General features: G+C 47.0%; 1 protein-coding gene across 2 annotated transcripts in view; it reads right to left on the bottom strand.

The window, feature by feature from the left end:
* Window positions 1-4,440: 4,440 nt before the first annotated feature.
* Window positions 4,441-27,697, bottom strand: part of FCHSD2 (FCH and double SH3 domains 2) — a 120,264-nt gene continuing 97,007 nt past the window's right edge. For both annotated transcript variants that reach the window (XM_015280992.4, XM_015280993.4), the window contains 10 exons: window positions 27,317-27,433; window positions 25,348-25,452; window positions 14,673-14,834; window positions 12,418-12,552; window positions 11,861-11,944; window positions 11,568-11,745; window positions 11,037-11,257; window positions 9,762-9,891; window positions 8,329-8,411; window positions 4,441-6,601 (listed from right to left, as the gene is read on the bottom strand). In XM_015280992.4, coding sequence (XP_015136478.1) covers window positions 6,515-6,601; window positions 8,329-8,411; window positions 9,762-9,891; window positions 11,037-11,257; window positions 11,568-11,745; window positions 11,861-11,944; window positions 12,418-12,552; window positions 14,673-14,834; window positions 25,348-25,452; window positions 27,317-27,433 — 1,302 coding nt within the window. In that variant the 3' untranslated portion in view covers window positions 4,441-6,514. The remainder of the gene's footprint in view (window positions 6,602-8,328; window positions 8,412-9,761; window positions 9,892-11,036; window positions 11,258-11,567; window positions 11,746-11,860; window positions 11,945-12,417; window positions 12,553-14,672; window positions 14,835-25,347; window positions 25,453-27,316; window positions 27,434-27,697) is intronic.

Genomic DNA, 27,697 nt, shown 5'->3' with positions numbered 1-27,697 from the left:
AGAATAGCCTGGGTTGGACCTTAAAGATCATCGAGTTCCAACCCCAAGATCATCCCAGTTCCAACCTTGAAGATCATCCAGGCCCAACCCACCATACCGGCGATGTGACTGGCCTCATCCAACCTTAAGGAGCCGATGATTCTAATGGCCCTTAACAAGAGGATAGGCTGAGCACTAATGGGGCAGAACTCTGAGCCCTGACCCCCAGCAGAGCCTCGGGGCTGAGCCTGCCCTTCACAACACGTTATCTGCTGGTGGTAACTCGGCTCTGCCAGACTGGACAGCCCCCATCAGCTGCCAGTATGGGCAGGATACTCCCTGCACGGGGACGGATGTGATGACACAGCAGTCAGCCTGAGCACAAGGTTGTTTTCAAGGACGTTAACCGGAGCCCTCAGAAGCCAGCTTGCAAGGAAGAGCAAAAAGAAACCTGACCGGAACGCTAAAGCAGAGCTGAAAACTCAGCACATTGTCTTTTATCTTTAGGAAAGAGAGCTCAATGCAGTGTTAGTGGCTATTTGCTGCAGGAAACAAGCAGATTCAGCAAAAATATCAGATGACTGCCACCCAGAAAGCTCTTATTTTCACTATCACAGCTACTCACATCTCTACATAACCTTCCAGCTGCAGTAGCACACAACTGTTTTGCAGAGGCTAATAAATAAATGAGAGCTATTTACAAGCCCGCTTTTTGGTAGGAATAATACCCCTCACATCCTAGAATTATCTCCATCTACGTCTGGCCAGGACTTTGAATCAATAAACCGTCCCCTCACCCTCGGATTAGCTCAGATCATTCCAACAGCAGCGGCAGCACTTCCCTGCTATCATCCCCCGCAGCTCTGCCAGCAGAATGAACGCGAGATCCCCTCGTTATGAGAACAGCAGTTTGCTCCGACCCAACAAAGCGCTTTGCAGCACACCGAGAGCCAGGAGTGGCCCTGGTTCCCCTTCCAGCGGTGCCCAGCACATGGCCACGGAGGGAAGCGGTGCTGATTTACGATGTGGGGAGACCTGCAAAGCCAACAGCAGTCAAAAGCCAACAAGTGCAAGACATTGACGACGTGTGGGCTGAGCTAAAGGAGATCGCACTGCTGGATTTACCGACGCACCCTTGGCTGCCTTTCTCTGCTGCAATCCCTCAAAAGCGGCGGTGAAGTCCTCCACGCTCCCTCCTGTAACGCTCAGCCTCGCAGCTCCCGGGGCTGCATCCTGCATTGCTCTTGGCTTCCACTTTGGGTCTACTCCATTTTACCACCAGTGGGAAAGCTCAGAACGTGGATTTCCTGTTCTGCTCAGAAGTCTAAAACTAACATTGATAACATTTTATCTTTGGGGTTAAATTAGAATATTCACAATATTATTTTCTGTGAAAGTTCTGTTAAAAAGTTCCAGAAAAACAGAGACAGATGCTGTGCATCCTGGATGATAGGATGAGAGGCAATGGCCTCATGTTGTGTCTGGGGGGGGTCAGGTTGGATATTAGGGAAAATTCCTCCTCCAAAAGAGCAGTGATGCAGTGGCACAGACTGGTCAGGGAGTGGGGGGTCGTCGTCCCTGGAGCTATTCCAGAACTGTGGGGATGAGGCACTGAGGGACGCTGTCAGTGGGCACGGTGGGGTGGGCTGGGGTTGGGCTGTGGATCTGAGAGGTCTTTTCCATAAATCATTCTGTGATTGTGTGAAAGGAGGGCCCACTGCTGGGGGAGAAGCCCAGCGGGGCACTGAGCGCTTCCTGGCTCTGTCCTGGTCTGCACAGTCCGAGTGCTTTGGATGCAGTGGAGCTGCTGGTGGAGGGATCTGCTCTATCCCATGGTGCCATGGCATCCTTGGATTTGCACAATGCAATGGATCATACCTCGCTTTTCAGAACCGGGATATTCTTATGAAGGAAGACTTGAAATTAATAATATATATCATATTAAAAAAAAAATATACCCTTATAGCCATACTTTAAATTATCAGCCTCTCCTATCTTCTCAGGCAAGCATATTCAAGTGAATCCAAGGTTGTTGCTGTTTCCTATCCACACCTGACAGCCGCTCATCCCAATGTGCGGGCGCCTGCAGACAGACTGCCCTCCCTCTGTCCCTCCCCCGTACTGAGGCCCTCCTCCTGGAGAAGCTCATTAGTGCAGTTATTTGCCCATCACACAGAGGTGAAGCTGGACTGGGACCACTCTGCAGAACTCAGCTGAGCCCAGAGAAGACAAAAAGCTGTGCAGTGGGATTTAAGGAGCTGCTGTCAGCATTTCCAATGCACCAGGGCCTGGGAATTCATTTGTCTTTTAAGAAATGATGGAAAAAAAGAGAAGCCATTGCACAGACAAAACTAATTACACAAGAGCAGAAGCATCCCTCGCAGCAATTGTTCTTGAATTTGCATTAAAAAAGTAAATTCTAAAACAAACAAAACATCTGTAAAAAAAAAAAAAAAGTAGAAAATTGGGACTGGAAGAAAAGAACAGTTTCAGAATAGAATGGCACTTCATCACTGAGCTAAAGTTAACCTTTGGGCACGGCCAGCACTGCTCCGGGTGCGGAGGTGACTCAACCTCTTCTTTCCAATGAGCCAGCCAACTGCATTCCCATTCTTATTATCCATTTAAAATGAAAATGGTGCATTCCACAGCAGTGAATTCCCACAGGTTGAGATGGAGCCATGCACTGCATTCACCATGTCAGGACCTGGATGCAAAGCCATGGTCTGAGTCTGAGCACCGCACGTCTTCCACCTGCAGCAATGCCAGCACACAGCTCCAGGCACAGCGCTGCATTCAGGAGAGCCAGAGCAGCTCAGCTCATCTGGTCCCATTCCCTGCAGTGAACAGGGACACCCACAGCTCCGAGCCCCTGACCCTGGGGGTCTCCGCACACACAAATGCTAATGAGTTGAACTGCTGAGCAACCGTTGTGCTTATTTACAGACCACAGAAATCTCATCTGTTTCAGCTCAGTGCTACTAACGAACTCCCCGGTGTCACTGCACTGTGTGTATTTTCTGGATGAGATCTGTGCTTCTGCAATGCAGAGGTTCCCGTGCTACGGTGATCCTTCCACCAGATCTGATGCTCAATCCCCACGGGTCGCACTGCGAGCAGGAGGCTGCTTGGTACAGTGAGCACGTCAGCATTTTCCTCTCTGCATGTTTTATTGGCTCATTTGTTGCATCCCTGGCTGCAGTAACTCTTCTTTCTTTCTTTCTTTCTATCCCTTCTTTTCTCCTTCTGGCTTTGGACCAATTTCTCTATATTCCCCAGCTCACCTCCCAGCCAGGTGCAGGGGTGCAGCAGGCAGCAAGCATCCTTCCAACCCTCCTGGTGTTTCTAAGGTGGATCTGCAACTGGAGGTACAACGGGGCAACTCTGCGGCATCTGCAGCATCGCCTGCTGCACTGCAGTGAACACTTCCACGAAAGACTGTTTCCATGAACAGAGCACTTCAGGGGGAAGAGATTTTCCTGGAGATAACGAGTGCTGATGCAATCACCTGCACAGGCGGTGGCTGCGGGGCGTGTGCTGTGGCACAACACAGGGGAATGGGAAACTGCAGGAGGGAATGCATGAGGCAGTGCGAGCAGCAAGGCAGGACAGCACTTTTGGAGGAGCACCATGAATGGATATAAAAAGCAGAAATTCCTCAACGGGAGAGGCTGCAGGAGCTCAGGGGAAAAGGATAACAGGTGGGGGTGGAAGACTGGAGATTAATCCAACACTGGGGCCAACAGTGCTGCATCCATGCACCAAGCATCATTCAAACAGCATCGGACTGCCATGTGCTCAGCTGGGAGCCCACTCAGCTGCAGACTTTACCTATTGCAACCAACACCCACCTGTGGGACACTGAGGGGAGCAGAGCCCGGCACCAGTGGCTGCAGTAGGAGAACAGCACTGAGTGCTGCAGCACAACGGGATCAGTGTGTAAAGTGTCTGCTGCACGGGAAGGGCTCCTCACACAACAGCCAGTCAGCACCACGAAGGGATAACCACATGGGAGAGTTATTATCAATCACTCTCCCCTTTGATGCAATTATCCTAATTGCATAAGGGCCATTAAGCAGTGATTTTGAGAACTGGAGTTCTGTTGCTGGCTCTCCGTTACTGGCATTGTTTTGTTCCTCGTATAAATACCACCTCAAAGTGACATTTGAGATTGCTTTAAGTATGTGGATAAAAAGCAAAAGATGTAAATTTCTGTGTAAAAGGGTAATAAACCAGAAAAGGATACCCAGAAAAACTTGTTGGAAGGAAAAGAGGCTGCCCCCATCCAGGCAGGCATTCAGGAACCGTGGAGATGTGGCACTGATGGACGTGGTGTAGTGGGAAATACTGGTGGTGGCGGATGGATGGACTGGATGACCATGGAGGTCCTTCCCAACCTTGGTAGCTCTATCAATCTACAAAGACGTTCAGCATTGCCTCGTGTCGGGGCAACGCCGGGGATTTAGTTCCACTTTTTTTATTATTCAACTTTTTATACATAATAAATACAAACTTTTTACAGCCGATAGAAAGAAAGCATTTGCACCGATGCTTTCAGTGTACTGACACTGTACACGATGAGACGTCGAATACATGCCCTGTATGAAGAAATCATAGTTAAAAGGAGGCATATTTGTACAACTTTTCCTCTTTTTTTTTTTTCTTTTTTAAATAAAATTAGCAGCTCTTGCAGAAAATATTTTAAAATACAACTAAAGAGACTTTAAATAACACTTTTCTGAATTTTGAAAGTCTGTGTATGGAGGACACACAGAAAAAAACTGGCCAAAGGGATGGAAGGTGGGCACTATGGCAATACTTGCTTTTCTTCTGCGTTGTGAAGCTTTCGACGTTTCTGCAAACAGTTAAATCTTAATAAAAACTTTTTTTTTTTAAACTTAAGAACAAGTTTGATAAACACGTAAAAAGACCTCAAACAGATCAACAGGACAAGAGGTGCGAAAGAATAAGACTTCATTGGACAGTCAGCGGTTCCAGAAGCCATCGAGGAGCTCTCTTCTTCCAATGGCCGCTGGGGAGGGAGATGGGCAGACTGGGAGATGTGGCCCAGCTGGGGCTCACAGGAGGTGCACAGTTGACATGAAAATCTTGTTAGATGGTTGTTGTAAAAGCAGCCTCAAAGAATAGCCCTTGGAGCTCAACTAAAGGCAGGACTGTTACTGGCGTAGGAAAAGGCGAACACGTAAGAGCGCATTCATAGAATTCATAGAAGGGAGAACAGCCTTGTGATGCCCGAGGCTTTCATCTGATGGTGCTGCTCTTCCAGCAACAGTTCACTGCTCACAGATGAAGAACAACCTGCTTTCATCTGCTCCTCCCCTCTCCTCTGACCATTTCTCCCCTTCTCTTTTGAACAACAACAAAACCAAGTTTCCTTTCCAGAGGTTTAAAAGTCGTTTTGAAATCCTCACTCTCTATTTGTTGTGAGAGAGGAATTCGGGCCCGAGCAGCCCCAGCAGCAGCCTGGAGGTCTGCAGACAGCAGGGAGTCTGCAGCTGTGCAAGGCTCCTTATGGGGCTCTGTTGGGACAACGCTACGGGGCCATCCAATGCAGAACCTAAATATGGCAGGTACGTACGCAACATGTAATCTAACTCCAGCCAGATGGTTTGGTGACAGAGATACACTGCTAACGTCGGATAACAAAGTACAGCGGCGATAACTGGGATAAGAGTGAGCCAAACACTTAAAAAACAAAACCCCCAAAATCTGCTAAGAAAAAAAAAAAGAAATGAAGCTCAATTTCCAGATCTAGACAAAAATCTCACTTCTCTACCGGTCGGTTTATGCTATGGAACAAGATGTTGCTACTAATCCAGCACCTCCGTATTAGATACTCTATTACTAAATGTACTGCATAAATATTAATACAAAGAACATTTAGTTCTGCTTAACTGTTAATTATTGAAGAGGTGTGCATTAATGTAATTAACGCTGTATGATCTGCATCACTTTTCCTTACCTATAAGATTATTTTCCTGTTTCTTCCTTCCGCGAGGGCATTAAAGAGGAGCCAGCCTCTCCTTAAACTCATTTTTCAGTTCCCTTTTTCACTCCGTTAGATCTGATTAATACCTAATCAGACGAGTAATGCTACTTGAAGAATTGACAATCTTTAACACATTCCTATGGCAACAGTAATATACTGTACTAACGCACGTGATGGAAGGGCGCTGTGACTACGCTGCAGAAGGAGGCTCTTTCTCAGCCTCCGTATAAAAATGACCATCTTCAGCCAAGAGAGAAGCCTGCTCGGTGGCGATCCTCCGCTCGCTGCTCGGCCCGTCTGGGTTTGTGCTAAGAGAGGAAGAATGATGTATAGAAAGCAAAACAAAACAAAGGCACAAAATATTCATGACCGTGGGAAGGAGTCCGCCATGTCACCGTCCCAGAAAATCCTCCCTATCTCTTGCTCTATTCGAAGTCTTCATCATGCAAAGGTGCCTAAAAACGAGACCGACCAAATCCCGGGTTTGGTCTTGATTGTAGCACTACTATGGAACGAGTCCAACCGTTACACCAGAGTGATTTCCACGTCCTCAATCTTCTCTGTTGGCCGGCGGTGGTGCTGCTGCGTTGGGGGTGGCGGAGCTGCTCTCACCTGCAACAGCCAGAACCAGCCTGTGAGCACCACAGAACTCAGCATTTCTGAGCACACACAGAGGTGCAGCCCTGCGCTCATCCCTTGACTTGATGCCAACATGCAGACCATGGACAGAAGGTGAACAGAATGGAGAAGAGCCCACCCACTCCACCCCCACCAACGGACCACGTGGCGCTCAGCCACAGGGTGGGCTTTGGACACCACACCTGTACCTTACATGGGCTGGCAGTGGCAGGAATGCCTTGAGGAACACAAGCAGCTTACTCATATTTAATCAACTGCTGACCTCAATGGTATATACCTGAAATCCGGTGCTATTTTTATACTCTGCCATTTCAGTACCTTTCTCACTGCTTCTGATGGAGCACTAACATAAGCTTTAGCAGTGCCTCGTGGAGGACTTTTATCACACATATTCAGAATGCACCACAGTGACTCGCTATGAAAAACATGAACTGTGAGTATGAACACCACAACATCACAAAAACCTTCACCATGTTTTCAAAACAAACATAAGCAGCACTGAGAAATCCTTTAAATTAAGACACGCGACTATTGTAGTTTCTTGAAAAGACACTCACAAAGTAAATACAAATCTACAAAATGAAAGAGCTGAATCAGTCATTTCACCAGAGAGTGAGATAACTTCCAACTCCTCTGTTCTATCCTTCAATATTTAATGATGCAGCGATGTATCTGCCTTGTGTATCTCAGTGAATAAAGCTAACTCACTGACTGCTGGAATATTCAGAATATGGTTCTGAATATTCATTCATTCAAAACAAAACTTCTCCTGCAGTTTCATTCATTAAAAATGCTAGGAAAATACAAACATTTCATCTTCATGCAGTTTGGTGTAGGACTTTGAAAGCGCCCATCCTTAATTCAGAGTTAATCCTAGCAGATGGACTTTGCAAGACTGAAGTGATGAAATGTTGCCTTTCCTTTTCTGGCAAGATGTCCCCAAGTAGGCAGCAAAGGCAGCACAAAATATAAGGGACATCACTCTTAAATAGTTTTAATTCAAAATCCTTAAATCAAGTGGTCTGGAAATAAATGCAACCCCAAAATATAACTGCATATGATGTCTAACTGCAGCCAGCACGTGGTGTGGCTGGGAACTCAGCCCCTGGAAAAAAAGCAATGGTACAAATCATATGATTAAACTGTTCTGACACTTATTCCCCAGCTCTTCTGTCGTTCTGCATAGCAGTAATACATGTGGCAACAACAGAAGTAATCTCCCAAAGCCTGCTGTAAGTTTATTGACTAACGCCTACAGCAGAGATGTAAAATCCTCCTCCCAGGTTAGATTTCATCATCCATGAAAAGAGACATGAAGGTATTACAACCATAAAGGCAGATACAGAAGGGCAGCTTAGATAAAAAGGGGACAGATAAGATTCAAGGTCACCTGTAAACCCAGCCAAGACTTACTGTTTGAACAAAAGCAGCTTTGTTTTGTTCCAGTGCCCACTTATCTCAAATAGCTCTCACGTTCCGCAGCTTTCTCACACATCTACAGTATTATCAGAGGGGTGTGGACAGACCTTTCCTCACACCATTCTTCTGTGACACCGTATTATTACAGGCAGCAATGGGATTAGCAGAACACCGAGAGCCAAATGAGCAGGTGCTGTACCCCGGGCCACAGGAATTGCAGTGCTCTGAGTACTGGCTGTATCACCCCACAGCATCAACAAAAACCCAGTTTTGAAACTTACAGGTCGCAGTTTGCCGTATGAAGTTTCAGGAGGAAGTCGTGGAGGCTGTGAGAACCCAGGGGACTCTGAGCTGAAGCTGTTTTCTGAAAGGGTTAAGCAACAACAAATCAGTGCTGAGTGATGGCTATGTACCAGAATGTGAACAGAGCATTCCTTGGTACGTTTTCTTCTCTAGCTCCAACTGGACTCAGGGGGGACCTTACAGCATTCTCAAACTCCTGAAAGGAGATTGTGGTGAGGGGGGGGGTCAGCCTCTGCTCCCAGGTAACAGTGATGAGAGGTGATGGCCTCATGTTGTTCCAGGGGAGGGTCAGGTTGGATATTAGGGAAAATTCCTTCTCTAAAAGAGCAGTGAGGCACTGTTACTGCCCAGGGAGTAGTGGGGGTCACCATCCCCAGGGGTGTTCCAGAGCTGTGGGGATGTGGCACTGAGAGATGTGGGCAATGGGCATGGTGGGGTGGGGGTGGGGATCTGAGAGGTCTTTTCCAACCTGTGTGATTCTATGATTCATGACATACTATGAGCCGACTCTGAATGGGTAACGTGCAGAGCATTTTGAAGTTTTCTTTGCTAGTAGTATATATTACAATACAAGCAGTGTTTACACAACATTGGTGCCCTTCAGAAGTCCCATTTTTGTCTCTGAGTGTAGCTTAGAACCACAGAATGGCTGAGGATGGAAGGTGACCTGTCCAACTGCTGAGCCCTAAGTTGGCTCCACCACAGCACGCGGTCTGGGACCACATCCTGTTGTGTTCTGAGCATCTTTGAGCATGAAGACTTCATAGTCTCTCTGGGTAACCTGCTCCAATGTTTGGTCACCTTCGCAATAAAAATACAGAGCAAAATCTTTTGCTGTGGCATTTTCAGTACTTTAGTTTTTCCTGTTACTTTTTGTCCCTTCACTCCTGCGAGGACTATGATTCCATCTCTTTCATCTGTTTCATAGAAACCCAGAATGGTCTGAGTTGGAAGGGACCTTTAAAGGCCATCCAGTCCAACTCCTCGCAACAAACTGATAGATCAGGAGGCTGTGGATGCCCCATCCCTGCAGGCATTCAAGGCCAGGCTGGATGTGGCTCTGGGCAGCCTGGGCTGCTGGTTGGCGACCCTGCACATAGCAGGGGGTTGGAACTGGATGAGCATTGTGGTCCTTTTCAACCCAGGCCATTCCATCATTCTATGATTCTGTGATCAGCTTCCTCCCACAGCCTTCTTCTGAGGCTGAACAGTGCCAGCTCTCAGCCTTCCTCTGTGTGACACATCCCTGTGCTGCACTTGGCCACCATGTCAGTGTGTCCTACTGGGAAGTGAGCACTGGGAGGAGAAGGCTGCACCGGTTCTGAGCAGAGGGGAAAGATCACCTCCAGTCTGATGGCTGTCCTTCCTACTGCAGCCCAGGAAATGCTTCTTTTACTATCACAACACTCACCATTAGTCGATGGCGATCTGGGGAAGTACTGGGAGCCTCTTTTATCCGGGCTGTGGAAGGGGCTGGTGGGAGGCTGGTCATACAGCGGCAGCGGTGGAAGGGTGTGATTTGGCTTCGGGGTGGGGGACACCTGGTAATGGAGAAAGAGTGCTGCTGAAAGCCCAGCAAGGCATGGGAAGCCCTCTGAGGCAACGGTATGCCTGGAACTTTTGTCTAAGAGAAAAACTATCTGTTAGAAGTGCCAGGGTCCACTTGGGAAGGAAGTGTAAAATGGCAACTCTTAACTCTAACCCAAAAGGGTAACCCTTAACCCTAATTCAAATGGTAACCCTTAACTCTAACCCAAACAGGTAACCCTTAACCCTAAGCCAAAAAGGTAACTCTTAACCCTTAACCCTCACCCACAATGAATGGGTGTGGTATCTGTCAAGAGAGCACTGTGAATGTCTCTCTGGTTACCCCCAACAGGCCCAAGATGTACTTAAGAGAAGCAAAGCTTGTGAGGAACAGAGAAGCTGTGAATGTCTCTAGGAATGCAGCTGAACATACTCCTCATTTTTCATGGTCTCAAAGAATAAAAACAGTGGGACAATGTCAGTAGGACGTGTGGAAGCCCAATGGCCAGCACCACAGATAGATGAGAATGTGTCTGATTTTCTAATGAAATGCCAGGTTACAGAACTGTATATATAATATACAATTAATATACAATAAATGCATGTGTCAAAAATGACTGCACAACAACACCAGCAGTGTTCTCCCTCCCAGGAGTTGAGAAGACACAGGCCAGATTTAAGTATGAAAACACCACATTAGGGCTATGGGAGCTCCACAGTTCTCTTTTTGCTGGGTTCTGTTTGATGTCTCAGTCTGTGCCATGAATTCATTACAAGAAGCAGACTGAATTTTCTCCTTGGCTCATCTCCTTTCTACTCAAATACTTTCCTTTATACACAAATGTGTTACGTTTGCCAAAACACATCAGTTGCTAATTATTAGGCTGGGTAAGAAGCTAAAAGGTAAGCACTCCTTGTTTTTGTCTTTTTCTAATTGGTTGCTTTTTATCTGCTGAAGAAACAGCAGATCTTTCCAGTCCTGCAAAATCTCCCACATGGGTTGATGTCTGTATCACATTTTCGTAACATACGGCACATGAACAGCCAAAGAAAAGCTCCAGATTGCCAATGTTCATCAAGGAGTGAAGAGGGTTGGTGTGCAGCAGCCGGATTTCTTACAGGAAAATGACCCCAACCAACACCTCCTGTCCTCACATACCTGAATATCTCCAATCCATTGAGTCTCTCCATTTTCTGAGGCCGTCAGTTCTTCAACTAACACCGATGGGAACACCCCAACACGCCCATTGAATTCTCCTTCCCAAAAGCCATCGTCATCCTGATTCTCCTTGTTCAAGATGCGGATGATGGCTCCTTCTGGGAAGGACAGCTCGTCATCTGTCTGCCCCTCATAGTCGTAAAGTGCTTTCACAAAGCAGACTGAGGAGTGGAAAATGAAAGAAAAAAGGAAGGGTAATCAGCATCAGCCTGAGAAAGAAAACCCAACAAATACGACATACAAAATTGCTGAGTCAAATTATTTTAGTTTTCTCTAATTTTTGTTAATCACAACTCTATGGGCTAGCCAAGTAAATTACTACGCTGATTCTTGCAATTAGAGAGATGGTTATTAAGAACAGTTGTACTCAGACAAAGGTCAAAAATGAGAAATTCTCACATCCAAATCTGACATGCAGAAGGCACTGAAGAGCAAGCTTCACTCACTATTTGCTTCTCAATGAACACTCACCACTGGAATCTCCATTCAGGCTGCCTGACACCAGGTCAGCCTCTGTGGAATTGTTGGAGGTGTGGGACCGACTGTCCAGTGCAGCAAGGGACTGCAGCATGCTCAGCAGGCTGCTGGATGTTGGGAACTGCAGGTACTTCTCTGGGACGTAGCCCACCTGGCCGGCTTTATTCCGTGCCTGCAGATCAAGGACACCAAAGGAGCTCAGCTCTACCCTTCACTACTCCGAGCTTCTGTCCCACAGCCCAATTTCTAAAAAGTAATAGTGAAAACAGCCTCAGAAAAAGCGATACCTTTACCCAGTCTTCCATATCTCCATCTTCAATCACCTCCAATACCTCGTGTTCCTCTATGGTCAATTCATCTGGCTGAGAAGCCTGAAAAACGTAACAGGAAAAAGAGAAAATAAAAGCATTTTCTTATGATGTATATACTTGAATGTGAGGGCTCTTCTGACTGCTTTCTTCACTCAAGAGGACTGATGGAAGCAGCCCGGATACCACCCAGCCTATTGAGCCCTATTTACCTTGGTAACCCTCATTACTCCATCCTCTGCCTGCAGCTGGCTTTGGTAACAAAGTGTTGTGATTCACAACAGCCCCAGCAGTCCCAGCAGAGGTAAAGAGCAGGAATGTGGCTTTTCAGCAAAGCTGTAACTCAGTGTTCCAGGACAAGGAGTCAGGCAGGGCTGCTTTGCACACTTCAGCTCCGCACAGACTGTGGGCTTTGCACTACAGATCCATGTTTCTCACAACCCCATGGTGGGTGTATCAGTTACAGCTGTTATGTGCTCACTGTGCTACTTGTTTTTCCAATCAGACAGAAATTGTAGAGAAAAAATATCACAAACCTTATAGGAATAGACGACTTTGCAGGTGAGAGGGTAATTTCTAAGAGTACCAGAAGGACTAGAACTGCTGTCATCAAAAACATCCATGCTGTCCTCAAACTCTTCACCTTCTTCCTTCTCTGCGTCAGCATTGATCTATTAAAAGCAAGGACATTCATCAAGTTAAATGTGAAGTCAAAGCAGACATCAAACAAAAATTAATGAAGCAATAATAAAACGAACCGAGCAACACTTTGCATTTGTTGCCCTCCCTGTGCACCGTCTATATCATAGAATCATGGGATCACTAAGGTTGGAAAAGACCTCTGAGATCACCAAGTCCAACCTGTCCCAGCTGACATCCACATGACACACTGTGGAATAAGGGTATCATCATATCCACGAAGAGCTGGTTGTGAAACATCTGTTCCAAGTGTGCTAACACGAGGAGGAAGACCAAAATGCCTCTTTTAGTATATTTTGGTTGTCTGTCCTTGGAGATGCAGAGTCCTTGAACCACCTCAGGTGTGACCTGGATGTACAACTTTGAAGAGCATAAAAAAAGATGCTGAAATGTCATGAAAATTCCCTACAGAAGGGTCTGCAGGACCCCAGAAAGGCCTCCACTGCTGACCCTGCAATCCACACACCCTGTTCCATGCAGACTGCTGCTATTCAGTGACATTCAGACCAGAATATGAACCAGTAACCCTACAGCTGGAAGATGCCATGGCCCTTCACGCTTTGAAATATCCATTTCCATGGACCCACTGTGAACTGTGAACTGTGGATGCCCATCCCTGCAGGCATTCAAGGCCAGGCTGGATGTGGCTCTGGGCAGCCTGGGCTGCTGGTTGGCGACCCTGCACATAGCAGGGGGTTGGGACTGGATGAGCACTGTGGTCCTTTGCAACCCAGGCCATTCTATCATTCTATGAACTTTCTGGCTCTGCAGTGCTGCACTTCTACTGTAGAAATGTTTCTTAGAACTGGGCAGTTGGAAGTTGTGGTGAAGGCAAAAAAAAGCACAAACTCCACGAAGACATCCTTCTCTCCTTCTTTTTGAATGAATTCCATATTTACAATGCATTTGTTTTCCTGCAGGCAGCACAAAGGTCTCTCAATTACATTACATGTAACAGCTGCACTGCATTTTCCAGATGACACTAAAATTCAAAATAATCAACTTTTTTTGGGGGGTGTTAAGAGTAGGAAAAAAAAGAATTCCTTTCCAAGATTACACATTTCATCGTTCTATTGGAAAGCCAACCAAATGGACAGGTAAGGAGATGCAGCTCCTATTGTACCATACAGAGGGACCAAACCGTCAGGGCTGCCTTCCTCACCTCCATTGCTTAACTGAAAGTACATTGAGAGCACAAACTGTGACACAAGGACAGCAAGAGCTGCCTTTGGAACACTAACTGCTGCTTGCTCGCTCTTCAAGGCTGAAGTGAAAGTGCTGCTTGTCTCCGGCCGCAGTATTTCTCCAATAATTGCACCCAATGTAATTTCTGTAGCAGTTCTAAGAATTCCATCTACAGCTCGTCCTTGCCTGGCCTGCCAAGGTCAACAGCAGATCCTTCTTACACAGGAGCTTATGTAAGTGTAGAAGGCGAATGTATGAGTCAGCCTGTAAGCTCCCATGCTGGTGGCAGGGGGATGGCATTGGCTGCTGGGCAGAGGGATGGGAGCCGGGCACTGAGCAGCACCCAATGTGCCCAGCAGGAGCTGGAAGAGGTGGAGAAAAGGGAGAAGAGAGGGAAAACTGCTACCATACACCATTAGTACCCTATCACAGATATCATGGACCTCAAATAAAATCTCAAACAGGGAGGTGAGGCCCTGCCACTGCAGCCCAGAGCTGTTCTGCCCCATGCCTGGAGGTGCCCTCAGCCATGGATGGGACAATGGGCAGCCTGGGCTGCAGGAAGAGGTGCAGTCAGGTATTTAGCACATCTCAAATCACAGAATGGCTCTGGTTGGAGGGGACCTTGAAGGTCATCCATCCAGTTCCAACCCCCACAGCTCAGGCTGCCCAGGGCCCATCCTTGGCTTCAGGCACTTGCAGGGATGGGCACCCACATGTCTGGGCAGCAGTGCCGGGGCCTCATGACCCTCTGAGTAAAGAACTTCCTACTCATACTTGACTTAAATCTCCCCTCTTTTATTTTGAAGCCACTCTCCCTTGTCCTATCACTATCAGACCATGTAAGAAGTCGCTCTCCCTCTGCTTAGAAGCTCCCTTTAAGTACTGGGAAGGGATGGGGCCATACCAGGTGTGCAGAGCCGTTGTTGGTCACTGAAGGCAGGCTGGCCCAGCGCTCGTTTTCCAGCTCCTCCATCACCTGGTTCATTGCACTTTTTAGCCACGTATCCACGGAGACCCCGATCTGCTTCAGGAGATCGAGACGGGCTTCTGCTTTCAGCTTAATGATCTGCGGAAACAGAAGGGTGAGAATCAGAAATCTCTCAGGATGACATTTCACTCCTAGCCCCAGATCACACGCTCTCGTTTTATTAAGGGGAAACAAGGGCAGGACAAGGGGAAATGGTTTGAAGTTGAAGGAGGGCAGATTGAGGTTGGATGTGAGGGGGAAGTTGTTGACAGAGAGAGTGGGGAGGTGCTGGAACAGCTGCCCAGAGAGGCTGTGGATGCCCCGTCCATCCGTGGAGGTGTTGAAGGCCGGGTTGGATGGGGCCCTGGGCAGCCTGGGCTGGTCTGAAATGTGGAGGTTGGTGGCCCTGTGTGTGGTGGGGGGGTTGGAGCTTCATGATCCTTGAGGTCCCTTCCAACCCGGGCCATTCTGTCATTCTGTGATTAAGAAAGTAAGTCATAAAATAAACCACCAGAGCTTTAGGCGTGACTTTCATTCTGCTGACCACCTAAATGCAGCTCCCGTTCTCCTTTGAAACTGACCAAAAAGGTGACTTGAAAACATTCAAACAATGAAGCTGCTTCTGTGAGACAACAGTTTTATGTCTGCTTGGAACACATGTGATTCCTCAAAAAGCAGAGCAGCCAACAGAATAAAATTTATTATGTGAAATGTATCTTCATAAGGGCTCACTGCATACACGGATCCAGGCTGGAGAAACATTTCCCATGGGAAAGGCCAGCACCACGCAGCCAGGAGAGGTTCCCATTTCTGCACACGAGCAGCCTTTGGGTCAGTGATAAACATGTATGTAAATAATGGTCACAGAAGCAAGAAAATGAGAAGAAAAAAAGACATATTAATCTTCACCACTCTGCTTTGGTCAAGATTCTCATTTAAGAAGTGCAGGGATTGATCCACCTACCGACATGCACACTTGGAAGCCAAAACCTTGCAAGCTCTGACCCAAATTCTGTGAACATTTACAAAAGCAATGCCCATGGAGGTTCTGAAAAAAGAAGGCTTAGGTGGCTTCAGGGTTTTAGGATGAGTGAAACAGGCATTTTACCCTCTGTTGGTCCTAGAACAGCAACACAATGTTTTCCCTTCTGCTCTTATAGTATGGTTTGTAGATTTTAAAGATGTAATAACATGGAAACAACAACTTTAAGTTAATGATTAAGCATTCCTTTGGAAAAAATACTGTTTCTAGGAATGCTTATCCAGCAGAGAAGTGGATTTCTCACTAAATGAAGCTGCACAGAGACACACTTCTAAACTAAAAGCATTAGCACAGAGGAGTCGCACCAAAAAGCTGAAGCTGGGGGTGCCAATCTCTGCATGTAAACACACCTCTTGTCTGTTAATTGGAACAAAATCCCTTTGGGACCACTCGTGCTTTGAGAGAAGGTGATGGGGAACTCCATGGTACCAAGTGAAAATGAGTACAGCTCCTGCCCCACATGGATGGTCTCAATTACCTGCGGCCCTCACCCCAGAGGAATACCGGCCAGCATTAGAGATGGATGGATGGATGGATGGATGGATGGATGGATGGATGGATGGATGGATGGATGGGTGGGTGGATGGGTGGGTGGGTGGATCGATAAATGGATGGATAAACGGATGGATGGATGGACAAATGGATGGATGAATGGGTGGATGGATGGACAGATGGATGGACAAATGGATGGATGGATGGATGGATGGATGGATGGATGGATGAATAGAGATGGACAAATGGATAAATGGATGGATAAACGGATAGATGGACGGATAAGTGGATGCATGGATGGATAAATGGATGCATGGATGGATAATAGGATGGACGGATGGATGGACAAATGGATGGATGGATGGATGGATGGATGGATGGATGGATGGATGGAGATGGACAAATGGATAAATGGATGGATAAACGGATAGATGGATGGATAAGTGGATGCATGGATGGATAAATGGATGCATGGATGGATGGATGGATGGATGGATGGATGGATAATAGGATGTATGGATGGGTGGATAGATGGATGGATGGATGGATGGATGGATGGATGGATGGATGGATGGATGGATGGACGGATGGATAAATGGATGGATGGATGATGGATGGATATCATCATGGAGTAAAGAAGCCACTCCCAATTTGTCTTTATGTTCTGGCGCTGTATTATGGCATGAGGACTTTTTGTGTGCCCTCAGCACAAGTTGCACAGAACTGCTCAGCCTGCTTGTTATGCTGTTTTACCTTGTTATGCAATTTCCAATTAGCTCAAGTTATGCAACAAACATTAGTCTAGGCATGCTGTAAACATTTGTAGCTCCTATGAGCTCTCAGCCCACTGTAAACCATGTTGCTTGTACCAACTTGTTAGCTAAAATAAACAAGCTGCTCCAAGCTCCTTGGCTGTACTTACTAGGAGTTTTAAGTCAAGGTATGCAGTACATGCAGTTGAGCTCCCTCCCTCTATTTACACACAGTACACTTAATATTCAACAAATGCTCGTTCCAAACCACAAATGTTTTGAGTTCCATTCCATTGCAGACAAACTATAAAAGTGCTTAAAGTGTTAGGTCAGGTCTGCACTTGAAAGATGTATAGCACTATTTACAAGCAAATGCATGTTTTTGTTTTTTTCTTTCCCCTAAATGATTGTGCTGGTAGACCAGGGCTAACAGCTTCCTACCTATGTGTGTATATTAAAAAAAAAGAGCCATGCAGTAATATAACCTTTCTGCTCCTTGTGCAGGAACAGCTACGTATATAAAGACATGACCACTCCATTCAGACATCACTATGCCCAAACTGGATGGGGCAAACTACTATTATGATGATGCCAAAGCTGGAGCCCCAGCTAACCCCACCATGCAAGGACCCACCTTGCACAAAGGGCACAGCTCCAGCTTGCCCCATCTTCTCTTTTGGTTTTGGCGTGGGAATGGAGCCAGAAAGCCATGCACCAGCACTGAAGACAGGGGATGCTTACAGAAAATCACCAAGCACTGACTGACCTCCGCCAACAGGAACTTGCAGACTTGAAAATATGTTTAACCAAGCGAGCGTTGACATTCCCCACAACACAGAGTGTCTCCAGGAAGGCAGCTGAGTTCCAACAGCACTGGAATGCTGAAACCCAGCACTCACTGCAAGAGCTGGATGCTGCCCAGATTGCATTGTTATTAAGCTTCGCTGCAGGACAGATATTTTCCTACTTAATAGTGAGACTGCTATTTACTGTTGCTATTTACCAATTACTATTTAATAGCCGAGGTCTGGAATTTCTTTATGTTCATTTAGAACTGGCAGCCACCCACAAAGCTTACGAACGGGGTTTGGGTGGTTCTCACCTCTCTCTGCTCTCCTTCTGCCTCAGCTGATGGCACGTTACAAGAAGATGAAAGGAACAAAAAGCTTTAAAAAATATCAATATTGTTATCTGTTTCTCACATTCCCACCTTTGCTCTACATGGAAGAAGAACTTGGTTTATTTACTGTTCCAGTCTTAATTAAGAGAAGTCTTTAAACCTACAGCTCGCACGAGATGGAGATAAACAACTGCTTTGGAACTCATGGCAACCAAATTCAACAAGAATATATTACATTGCTGTTCTCTGTGCCCAGATAGAATAGGGGCCATAAGAAACCAAGTGCCCTTTACATCCCACAAACACCTTGGTTACAGGTCCTTTAAATGGGCTATAAAAATGTTGGGGTAACAAGCAAACACAGAAATCCAGCCAAGCCAATCGAACGCAGTCCTTCAAGCACTCTGGTTTGGGACTATTGGCTCAGTTTTGAATGGAGCTTCCTAGAAGTAAAGTTGCTTTATTTTCCATCACTTTTCAGGAGGCAGAATAACACCACGACCCATGAGCAAGGCCCCAGCCCAGGGCGCTCCCCTCCTGCTATCACAAGACAAGATTAATTTTTTTTAGGTATGGGATATACTTACATACGTGTACAGGTATTCAAATTGGATGACATTAGGATTATAAGTAAACCTAAACAATCCTTCATGAAAAACATTTGATACTACTGCAGTATTTTTCTATTGGCAAGGACGAGATCATCAGCAAGTTGGATACCCTCATCTGGCAAATTGTTTTAGCCAGGAAGGAAAATCCATGGAAAGGTTGTGGCTAAATAAGATACCATCTTTATTATTTTTCCCTGTTAGTGAAGCTTATGTTAAAATTCTAGTTTGAATTCAAAAGGTATAAAAACCAACCATTCTTTAAATGAGACCCAGTGTATCACTTAAATTCTGGGCCACCAGAATTGTATGCCCTGTGGTAGGTGGAAGTAGCTATGAGTACAGTAAAAATAAGTTCTGGGATGGCACTGGTATCTCAAAACCAAGCACCAGCCCTCCCCTGCAAATGGGTTTTAAGCCATAGCCCAATGCTGGTAAAGTTGGGATGCACAAGCAAACCCAAGAAACCAAACCCAGAAATGCAAGAAATGGAACTTTCACAGCCACGTTGCCCTAAAAGACATCTGGGGTGGAAAGGCAGCCACGCCATCACCACCCCACTCCAAAACATCCCCCTTCCAGCAAAGCTCACCCGAAATCGGGATCCTTGAGGCACAACGTAGAGCTCTGCCCTGCGGAGCTGGAACTGGAGGATGTCTGACGTCCTTCCAACCCACATCGTTCTGACCATACAGTATCCACCTGCAGCACTGTAAGCGGCACCACATGGTGCCAGAGACCCAGGGAACACAGTTAAGCATGCTGTTGTTCCTGCTCCAGCCTTTCATCTCATCTGTCTTTGCCACAGCCCGAAGCTTGCACTGGCTCCTTGTGAATCCTGGCTGCTGCAGCCCCCGGCCCCCTGAATTCACCCCAAACCATCTCAAACCTATACTTCTGGTGGGCCGTAATGGGAATGAACTATCAACTGGCCACTCTCCATCCCAACACTGAGCCATCCTGAAGCAGAAGGATGGGTGGGGAGTTTTGACATATTACAGTTGGCAGTTAATTTCTATGCTAACTATCCCGTCTGGCTGCATACAGCTAAACCAAGAGAGGCTGCTGGGCTGAAACAAGCAGGAAATGAAACATGGACCACACGTCGTGGGACAGGATGGCTGGGTTAATGAGGTGGGGTGAAGTTGGGCATGGAGGGAGCCCACCAACAGCCCCAGCCCGAGCAGCAGGTTGGTTTTCTCCAAGCTCCAGCACATAAAAACATGACTGAATACAAAGCTGGGAAAGGAGGTGGTGGGGAAGGAGGAATGAAGGAGGAGGTGAGAGAGAGAGAAGTGTGTGGGATTTTGTCGGGGTCACGGAGTCGTTCCCAGGTAGCTGGGCTGAATGGAAATCACCTCCATTCTGTAAGTCATAAAGTGCATATAAATGTGTGCACACAAACCTTTAGCACGTTTCTCTGCATTCCTGCTATGAATACCAGAATATGTTTCATAGTTAGAAGATTCAGAGACTTCCCTTAAGCAGAGGAGCAGAGAGTCACATCCAGCTGGTGGCCGGTCACAGTGGTGTTCCCAAGGGGTTGGTAGTGGGGCCTGTCCTGTTTAATACCTTCACTGATGACCTGGATGAGGGCACCGAGTGCACCCTCAGTATGTTTGCAGATGACACCGAGCTGGCTGGAAGTGTGGATCTGCCTGGGGGTAGGAAGGCCCTGCAGAGGGATCTGGACAGGCTGGATAGCTGGGCTGAAGCCAACGGGATGGAGTTCAACAAGGCCCAGTGCCAGGTTCTGCACTTTGGCCACAACAACCCCAGGCAATACTACAGGCGTGGGGCAGAGTGGCTGAAGGCTGTGTAGAGGAAACAGACGTGGGGAATACAGGAATCTTTACAACCAATACTGTGCCATACATTTGCAAGGCCAGCATTCCCAACCCGGGGATGTCAGGAACGGCCGTGGTTCAAATCTGCCCAGCTCAGCACCACGCAGTGCTCATCTCACGCCGGGAGAGCAATCTGCTTACCCAGCACAGCCTTCCCAAACATATGTTTCCCGGGCAGAGCCGGAGGTGGCAGCAAATGACATTTCACAAATGGAGCTTCTTTTCCTGTTGGTAACCTTCCTCCCTTCCATCTTTTTGGTGAAGCATACGGAATGAGATTTTCTCACGTTTCCTATGAGCAGAGAATAACTCACCACGTGGAAAGGTTCAACTGAGATGCAGGAGAAGGTGCACAGCACACGATGAACAGATGAGATCCTCAGATAGAACAGGAGCACAGCCAGCAGTACCACTGTTATCACAGCACAGGCATAAATATTCATCGCCAGCTATAAGGGGAGACCACAGCAGCCCTCCGTCCACAATTAGAAATGAACCTAAGCTTCTGAACTAATCAAACGAAGTAAGCAGCACTATAATGAGTCTTAATCAAATGTTATCTGCTACAAACACTCTCTTGAGGGTCGTAGACATCCTAATTACAAGGCAAAATGCATCCCCATACAATTAAGTGGAAATTGGATTAATTGCTGCGGAGGCCCCAAGACCTTCCTAGAGAGAAGACCTCAGCACAGATGGGATATCTCCCACCATCACAGAGAAAAAATATTTCAGCCCTGAGACCAACTGCATTACTCACACCAGGCCAGCAAAGTGCTGGGGTCTTCAGTGTGAGAGAGAGATCTGAGATGAACAGGGTTGGAGTAACTTCACCTCAGGGTCTGGGATGCAGGCTGAAGAAACGATTATGAAAGCCAAAGGGTCAGCTTCAACTCTTCCTTATTTCTGCAGGACAGATCCGTGGAGACAGTATATATATACATAGTATACATAATACAGTTATATCTCTAATATCTCTAATGGTGAGGAATTGGGAAGATGTTTTTAAGAAAATGAGAGCTATCGAACTGCCTGAACCAACAGCCACAGCAAGCAGAAGTCCAGGAGTTCAGTTCAGTTAACTTGGTTGGTTGGTTGAGTGCAAAGGAGCTACGCAAATAATTTATTTTCCTAAATTACTGAGTCTTTAAGGTGCCCACCTCCTCTCCAGATGATGCTCAAACTGTGCCATGTCCAGTGGAGATGCACAGGTCTGCTCCCAGTGCTTGCCTTTCTTGGAATCCAACCCGTAAGAATCAGAGGTCAAAAGCTGTTCCGACAAGGATGGAGCTCCTCTGAATCTAAACTCCATGCTGTAGCATTAACTGCACCAAATTCGAGCCTTCTGCCAGGGCCAGAGGTATTATCAGACATATTCCCACATTTATTGTATAAGAAGTGAGCAAAACAAAACCAAGCCCTTCCACAAACTAAACCAAAACCTTCTCAACTGAAGAGCAATAAAAAAAGTATGTGCTATGGTTATCAGTTACAGCCACTGCGTATCACAGAACCACAGAATGGGTGGAGTTGGAAGGGACCCTTCAAGGCTGTTGGGTAACACTGCCAGCAATGAACACCCACAGCTCCATCAGGTGCTCACAGCCCCCTTCCCTGACCTTGGGTGCCACCAAGACATCATCTATCATCTACCATCTATCAATTGGATAAGAGCATTCAAGCCTAAGTCATATTTTTCCCAAATTTTAATCAAGGAGAGTGCTCCATGAGAGATCACCAAGAAAAATGCCTTCTACCACATGGGGAGCAAGATCAAAAATAACCCACTGAGCTGTGAATGTGCCAACCTCCGTCCTTATGTTGAAGCACTACATCTTGAAGAAGGCAAAAGCCAACAGGAACCAGGTTTCTTCAAGATGTCTCCATTGGATGTACAGTTTTACTTTATCTCTCTGCTTCAAAATGCGCTTGAGTGCTTGTGAGACAAAATTGTAAGTTCTACGTACTGCACAGCTCCTGGGTTCATCTCAGCTGTTGGATTTCAAAGGGTTCTGCACGTCTGAGGAAGAGGGCAAAGAGATGAATTGGTTGTGGGTGCCCCATCCCTGGAGTCATTCAAGGCCAGGCTGGATGTGGCTCTGGGCAGACTGTTCCAGAAGCTCAACACTCTCATAGTAAAGGATTTAAGTAACTAAAAGACATTAGTGACTGGAAAGGTGACGTCTTAACTACAACACACTGTCTGGCACCACAAAAGCAAGGAACAGCATCATCTTCCCTCTTAGCTTTCTTTCTACCAAACACGGCAACGTATCTCACAGAAAAACATCCACCATCTCTACCTCTTCCGAGTGCTGCTTGGTGTTTACAAGGAGTGCATCCATCACTCTGCATTTGCTCCGTTTAGATGTCAGGACTGTGAGCTTTTTTTTCCCTTCTTTGCTGCCTTACTGACTCACCTTCCTGGCAGGGTGCTTCCTGCCCACTGTCCCTCCCAGCCACGCTCCGTCCCTCTCTCCACTTTTGGAAAACACCACTGCTTCCTACTGAATGCTGCTGGCTTTACTGCTGATCTCACTCCTCATTTGTCTTATATAAACCTTCTGCTTCTCGGCACTATCTGTCTATTCTCAGCTATACTGAGTAGGGTCCAGAGGAGGCCACAAAGATGCTCAGAGGGCTGCAGCACCTCCCCTACAAAGACAGGCTGAGGGAGCTGGGCTTGTTGAGCCTGGAGAAGAGAAGGCTGCGGGGTGACCTCAGTGCAGCCTTCCAGGACCTAAAGGGAGCCTACAAACAGGAGGGGAGGCAACTCTTTGAGAGGGGAGATAAGAGCAGGACAAGGGGAAATGGTGTGAAGCTGAAGGAGGGCAGATTGAGGTTGGATGTGAGGGGGAAGTTGTTGACAGAGAGAGTGGGGAGGTGCTGGAACAGCTGCCCAGAGAGGCTGTGGATGCCCCGTCCATCCATGGAGGTGTTGAAGGCCGGGTTGGATGGGGCCCTGGGCAGCCTGGGCTGGTCTGAAATGTGGAGGTTGGTGGCCCTGTGTATGGTGGGGGGGTTGGAGCTTCATGATCCTTGGGGTCCCTTCCAACCCAAGCCATTCTGTGATTCTATGATTCTGTGATTTTGGGATATTCTGTGGCCGATGCCAAGGGAATCTGCAAGTTTGTCTCCAGCTGTCTCAGCTAATCCTCACCGAAAAGCCAATTTCTGCTGGGCAGAAGGCCTCAAACACTCTCAGGTCTCTTCTTTGCTGTCTCCGCACAGACAGGAACTGGGTGTCACTCCCTCCTCGTGCTCCCTGCAGTGTTCATCCAGCACCATGGCCTGATTCCTAGCACCCATCTCCTGCTTAGCCTTCGTTACAGCAGCACTTCCAACGTTCAGGCTTCCAACCATTTAACAAATAAAAATACTGGTGTCCATGTTTGCTCTCCACCACCCACCCCAAGGGATGGCGTTATCTTTTTGCTCGAGCACATTTCCACCCATTCATTGGGTTCTGCTAATGATGCCTACTCAGGATTGGCAAGCATTTAAGCTCTGGAACTGATCTATGCTATTCCCGTGCAAGAACCTTCTCCTCTGCAACCTCTTATCCCAATTTAGTTTCTGCTGCTGTTTTTACCTTTCGTTCCCATGCTCTCTGTCCTTGTGTACTCAATCATTAACCACACACACACTGAATCACTCTGGAGCACAGTCTGTTGGAAATACATTACTCAGAACGAAAGACAACTGCACTTTAGAACACTTTCTGCTCAGAGAAGTGGGTTTGTTTTAGCAAAGAGGAGAACATTCAGCCTATCGGTAGGCGGAATATTTTCACTCTGCATTTTCTAACCTCTTGAGCTGGAAATCACATTCCTAATTACACCAGGTACTCTGATTATCTATGAGAAGCACTTAACTGAAATAACTGCGTTTGCTCTACACTTTTAATTATGCAACATGCTCAGCTGTAAATGAATAGATCATTTCCTCTTGCTTGCAGTAGCTCCTGTGCCCATGCTGACAGTCAGCTTCAGCAACCAAACTTTGTCAGTCAAACACAAAGCCAAGAGCCTGATATAGCCCCCAGAAGGCCTCACAATCCCCTGCAGCCTTCTTATGAGTGCCTCAGAGTGGAGGTACAAGGAGATACAAAGAGCCCTTGAAGTACTTTCCCATTGACACTCCAGATATGTATATCCAAAACGACATGCTGCCCAAGGAGGCTGTGGATGCCCCATCCCTGCAGGCATTCAAGGCCAGGCTGGATGTGGCTCTGGGCAGCCTGGTCTGCTGGTTGGTGACCCTGCACATAGCAGGGGGTTGGAACTGGATGAGCATTGTGGTCCTTTGCAACCCAGGCCATTCTATGAAATAGTTTCTGTGCTCTCACAGAAGTCACATTGGCACACGGTAACTCCTTCCAGAAACACAGAATCACAAGTATGGAGAGATGATCATGATTTTCTGCTGCCAGTCCCTTCAAGGAGAAGGGAAACTGAGGTAGCTTTCAGTCTACTTAAGACACTGCCTCCAAACAGAGACATTTGCACAATAGCAGGAAACACAGCAAGTCCCATCACTCTCCATCAGGGGGTTCGTTTCAATGTAATTCTTTTTACCTCCTATCTTTCAGTAAGTTCATTCAGTGGTATGAGAGGTAAGAAACCACAGAAAACCAACCTCTTAGAACCCTCTGGTTTTTGATGCTTACATTTCCACACCTCGAATTAAACAGCAGCAGCACAAACCATTCCATGGTAAGAAACGGAGGTGCCCAATGACTGCTTTCTTACCTCAGCCTTGCGAATGCTCTCTCTGGCTTCATCTATTTTCTGCTCCAGTTCCACTCGGGTTTGCTCAGACATCACAGGCCCGTGGCACTCCAGCTCTTCAAGTGTCTGCCAGAAATAGGAAAGTGCACCAAAGGTGGGGGAAACGTTACGTGAGAAACACTGATGGCAATTCACAGCAATGGTTGGCTGACGAGGCCAATGGACAGCAGTCCACCCATCCCAGGCAACAAAATGATGAGCAAGGCACACCACCACTGAAAAGCACAGCATTTCAAATGGAAGTTTACTTAGGAGAATACTTCAGCACCTTAAAGAAGATACTGCAGTATGAACCCACTCATCTGCACACTGATATTTACATATCTAAGACAGACACATTGGTTCGTGCTCATGTCAGGTTTAAAAGAGCATCTGAAATGGGAAGTGAAAAGTCACTAGCACCGTGACAGCCCTGAGGCAGTGGGACCCAAAGAAGGTTTGCTGTGTTTGCAGGAGCTGCGTGTGTGCAGGAGAATCACAGAATGCATGCTGGAGCTTCCTGCCCTTATGGACATACATGTAGACTGCACTGGTCTAAAGGGAAAACAGCAAAAGCATGTGATTTCACAGATAGGCAACCATTATCTGCAGATCTTTGAGTCATTCTGTGGCTGTTGATACATTTTGTGTTACAGTCCCTGGAGAATAAGGAGGAGTAACAACAGCAATAACCAGAACCCAGGATACCCCTCCTTCTACCAAGGGGAATTCTTCTATCATGTTTTGACTATGGATTCAACATCCCCTCTCTTAATACTTTCTGCCCAATGCTACAACTTCTGCTTTTTGCAATACAGTGACCAGGGTTCAGCAGAAGGCAGATAAGATGGTGGAGCTGTTCTGGTCCTGCTTCTTGCTTGGTGCATTCTGCTGGGAAGTCTGAGGAACGGCTCAAATCTCTGAAGCAGAACCAGAAGTTGTGCCCCCTCTTGCAGGACTGCTCACTGAACATCACTGAATGGTTGGAGTTGGAAGGGGCCCTTAAAGGCCATCTGGTCCCACTCCTCACAATGCACAGAGACACCCACAGCTCTATCAGTGCTCACAGCCCCATCCCATGACCTCGGGTGTCTGCAGGGATGGGGCACCAACACCTCTCTGGGCAACCTGTGCCACTGCCTCACTGCCTTTACTGTGCATTACACAATATTATGGATATCATAGTATAGCCTCATCCTCTAATAGAATTCAATGCACTCTTTGCAAGTTAGCCTTGACCTTAGCATGTCAAATGCTGTCAAATCTCTTCAGGAAGAGGATTTCTGTTTCCCTGCTCATCTCTGGGTTGTGACAGAGGCAGGATGCTTTGATCTCAGTCTTCTGAGTTTTTTCCCCCAGAGGGTGGTGACGCACTGAACAGGTTGCCCAAGGAGGCTGTGGATGCCCCATCCCTGCAGGCATTCAAGGCCAGGCTGGATGTGGCTCTGGGCAGCCTGGGCTGCTGGTTGGCGACCCTGCACATAGCAGGGGGTTGGAACTGAATGAGCATTGTGTTCCTTTTCAACCCAGGCCTTTCTATCATTCTATGATTCCCAGACAGGAGCATGAGTGCTACAGATACTTCAGAAAGGAACGCACCCACAAAAGGGTGCATTTCTCCAAACTTTATGCTCACTCCCAGGCAGTCCCAGCTGCATCCCAAAACCACCTCTGCTCCACACAAGGCAGCCAAAATGTGTCCCTCTGTTATTTGCAGCGAAAGAGATGCTGTAACTTCAGATTTATATAACAGTAACAAAACACACTGACAAACCATAAAAGCTGAGCAGCTGTCAAGCTGGTAATACCAAGACAAGACAAGATGAAAAAGGCAGACTGCCTGGAGAGACGTCCCATACAAATAACCCCTTGGTGCTGGCAGCAGCTCTTCTTTCGTACAGCAAGGAGCTGCAAGAAGTAAGATCTGTAGAGCAGTGGTAACCCAACGTACCCGCTGGCTGTGGATGATGTTTTTGTGCTCTCGGGCTACACGGGTTGCCCATTTCCGAGCCTCCTTGTTGAGGCTGTGCTCTTCAGTCGTTCCAGTTTCTGATTCCAGTTGTCGACTCTGGAACAGAAGACCATGAGAGAATGAGTCACGAGAAAGCCCTGGGGCCACCTCTGCACATATGACATATTTAGTTAGGTGATAACTTGTATCTTGCATGACGAGGGCCATATAATGTAAGATATAGCCCAGGATCTTGTTACATACATAACCAACCCCCCTCCTTTCGAACTCTGTCATGGCAGCATGTTGAGGAAAGCCAACTGCAAAAGCAAAGCTCTAAAGAATTCACACCTCACTGTCTTGGGAAAATCAGTCTCAGTG

The sequence above is a fragment of the Gallus gallus genome, chromosome 1 (genome assembly GCF_016699485.2).
Source record: "Gallus gallus isolate bGalGal1 chromosome 1, bGalGal1.mat.broiler.GRCg7b, whole genome shotgun sequence".
NCBI classification, from domain to species: domain Eukaryota; kingdom Metazoa; phylum Chordata; class Aves; order Galliformes; family Phasianidae; genus Gallus; species Gallus gallus.
This window is presented reverse-complemented; position numbering and strand designations above follow the sequence as displayed.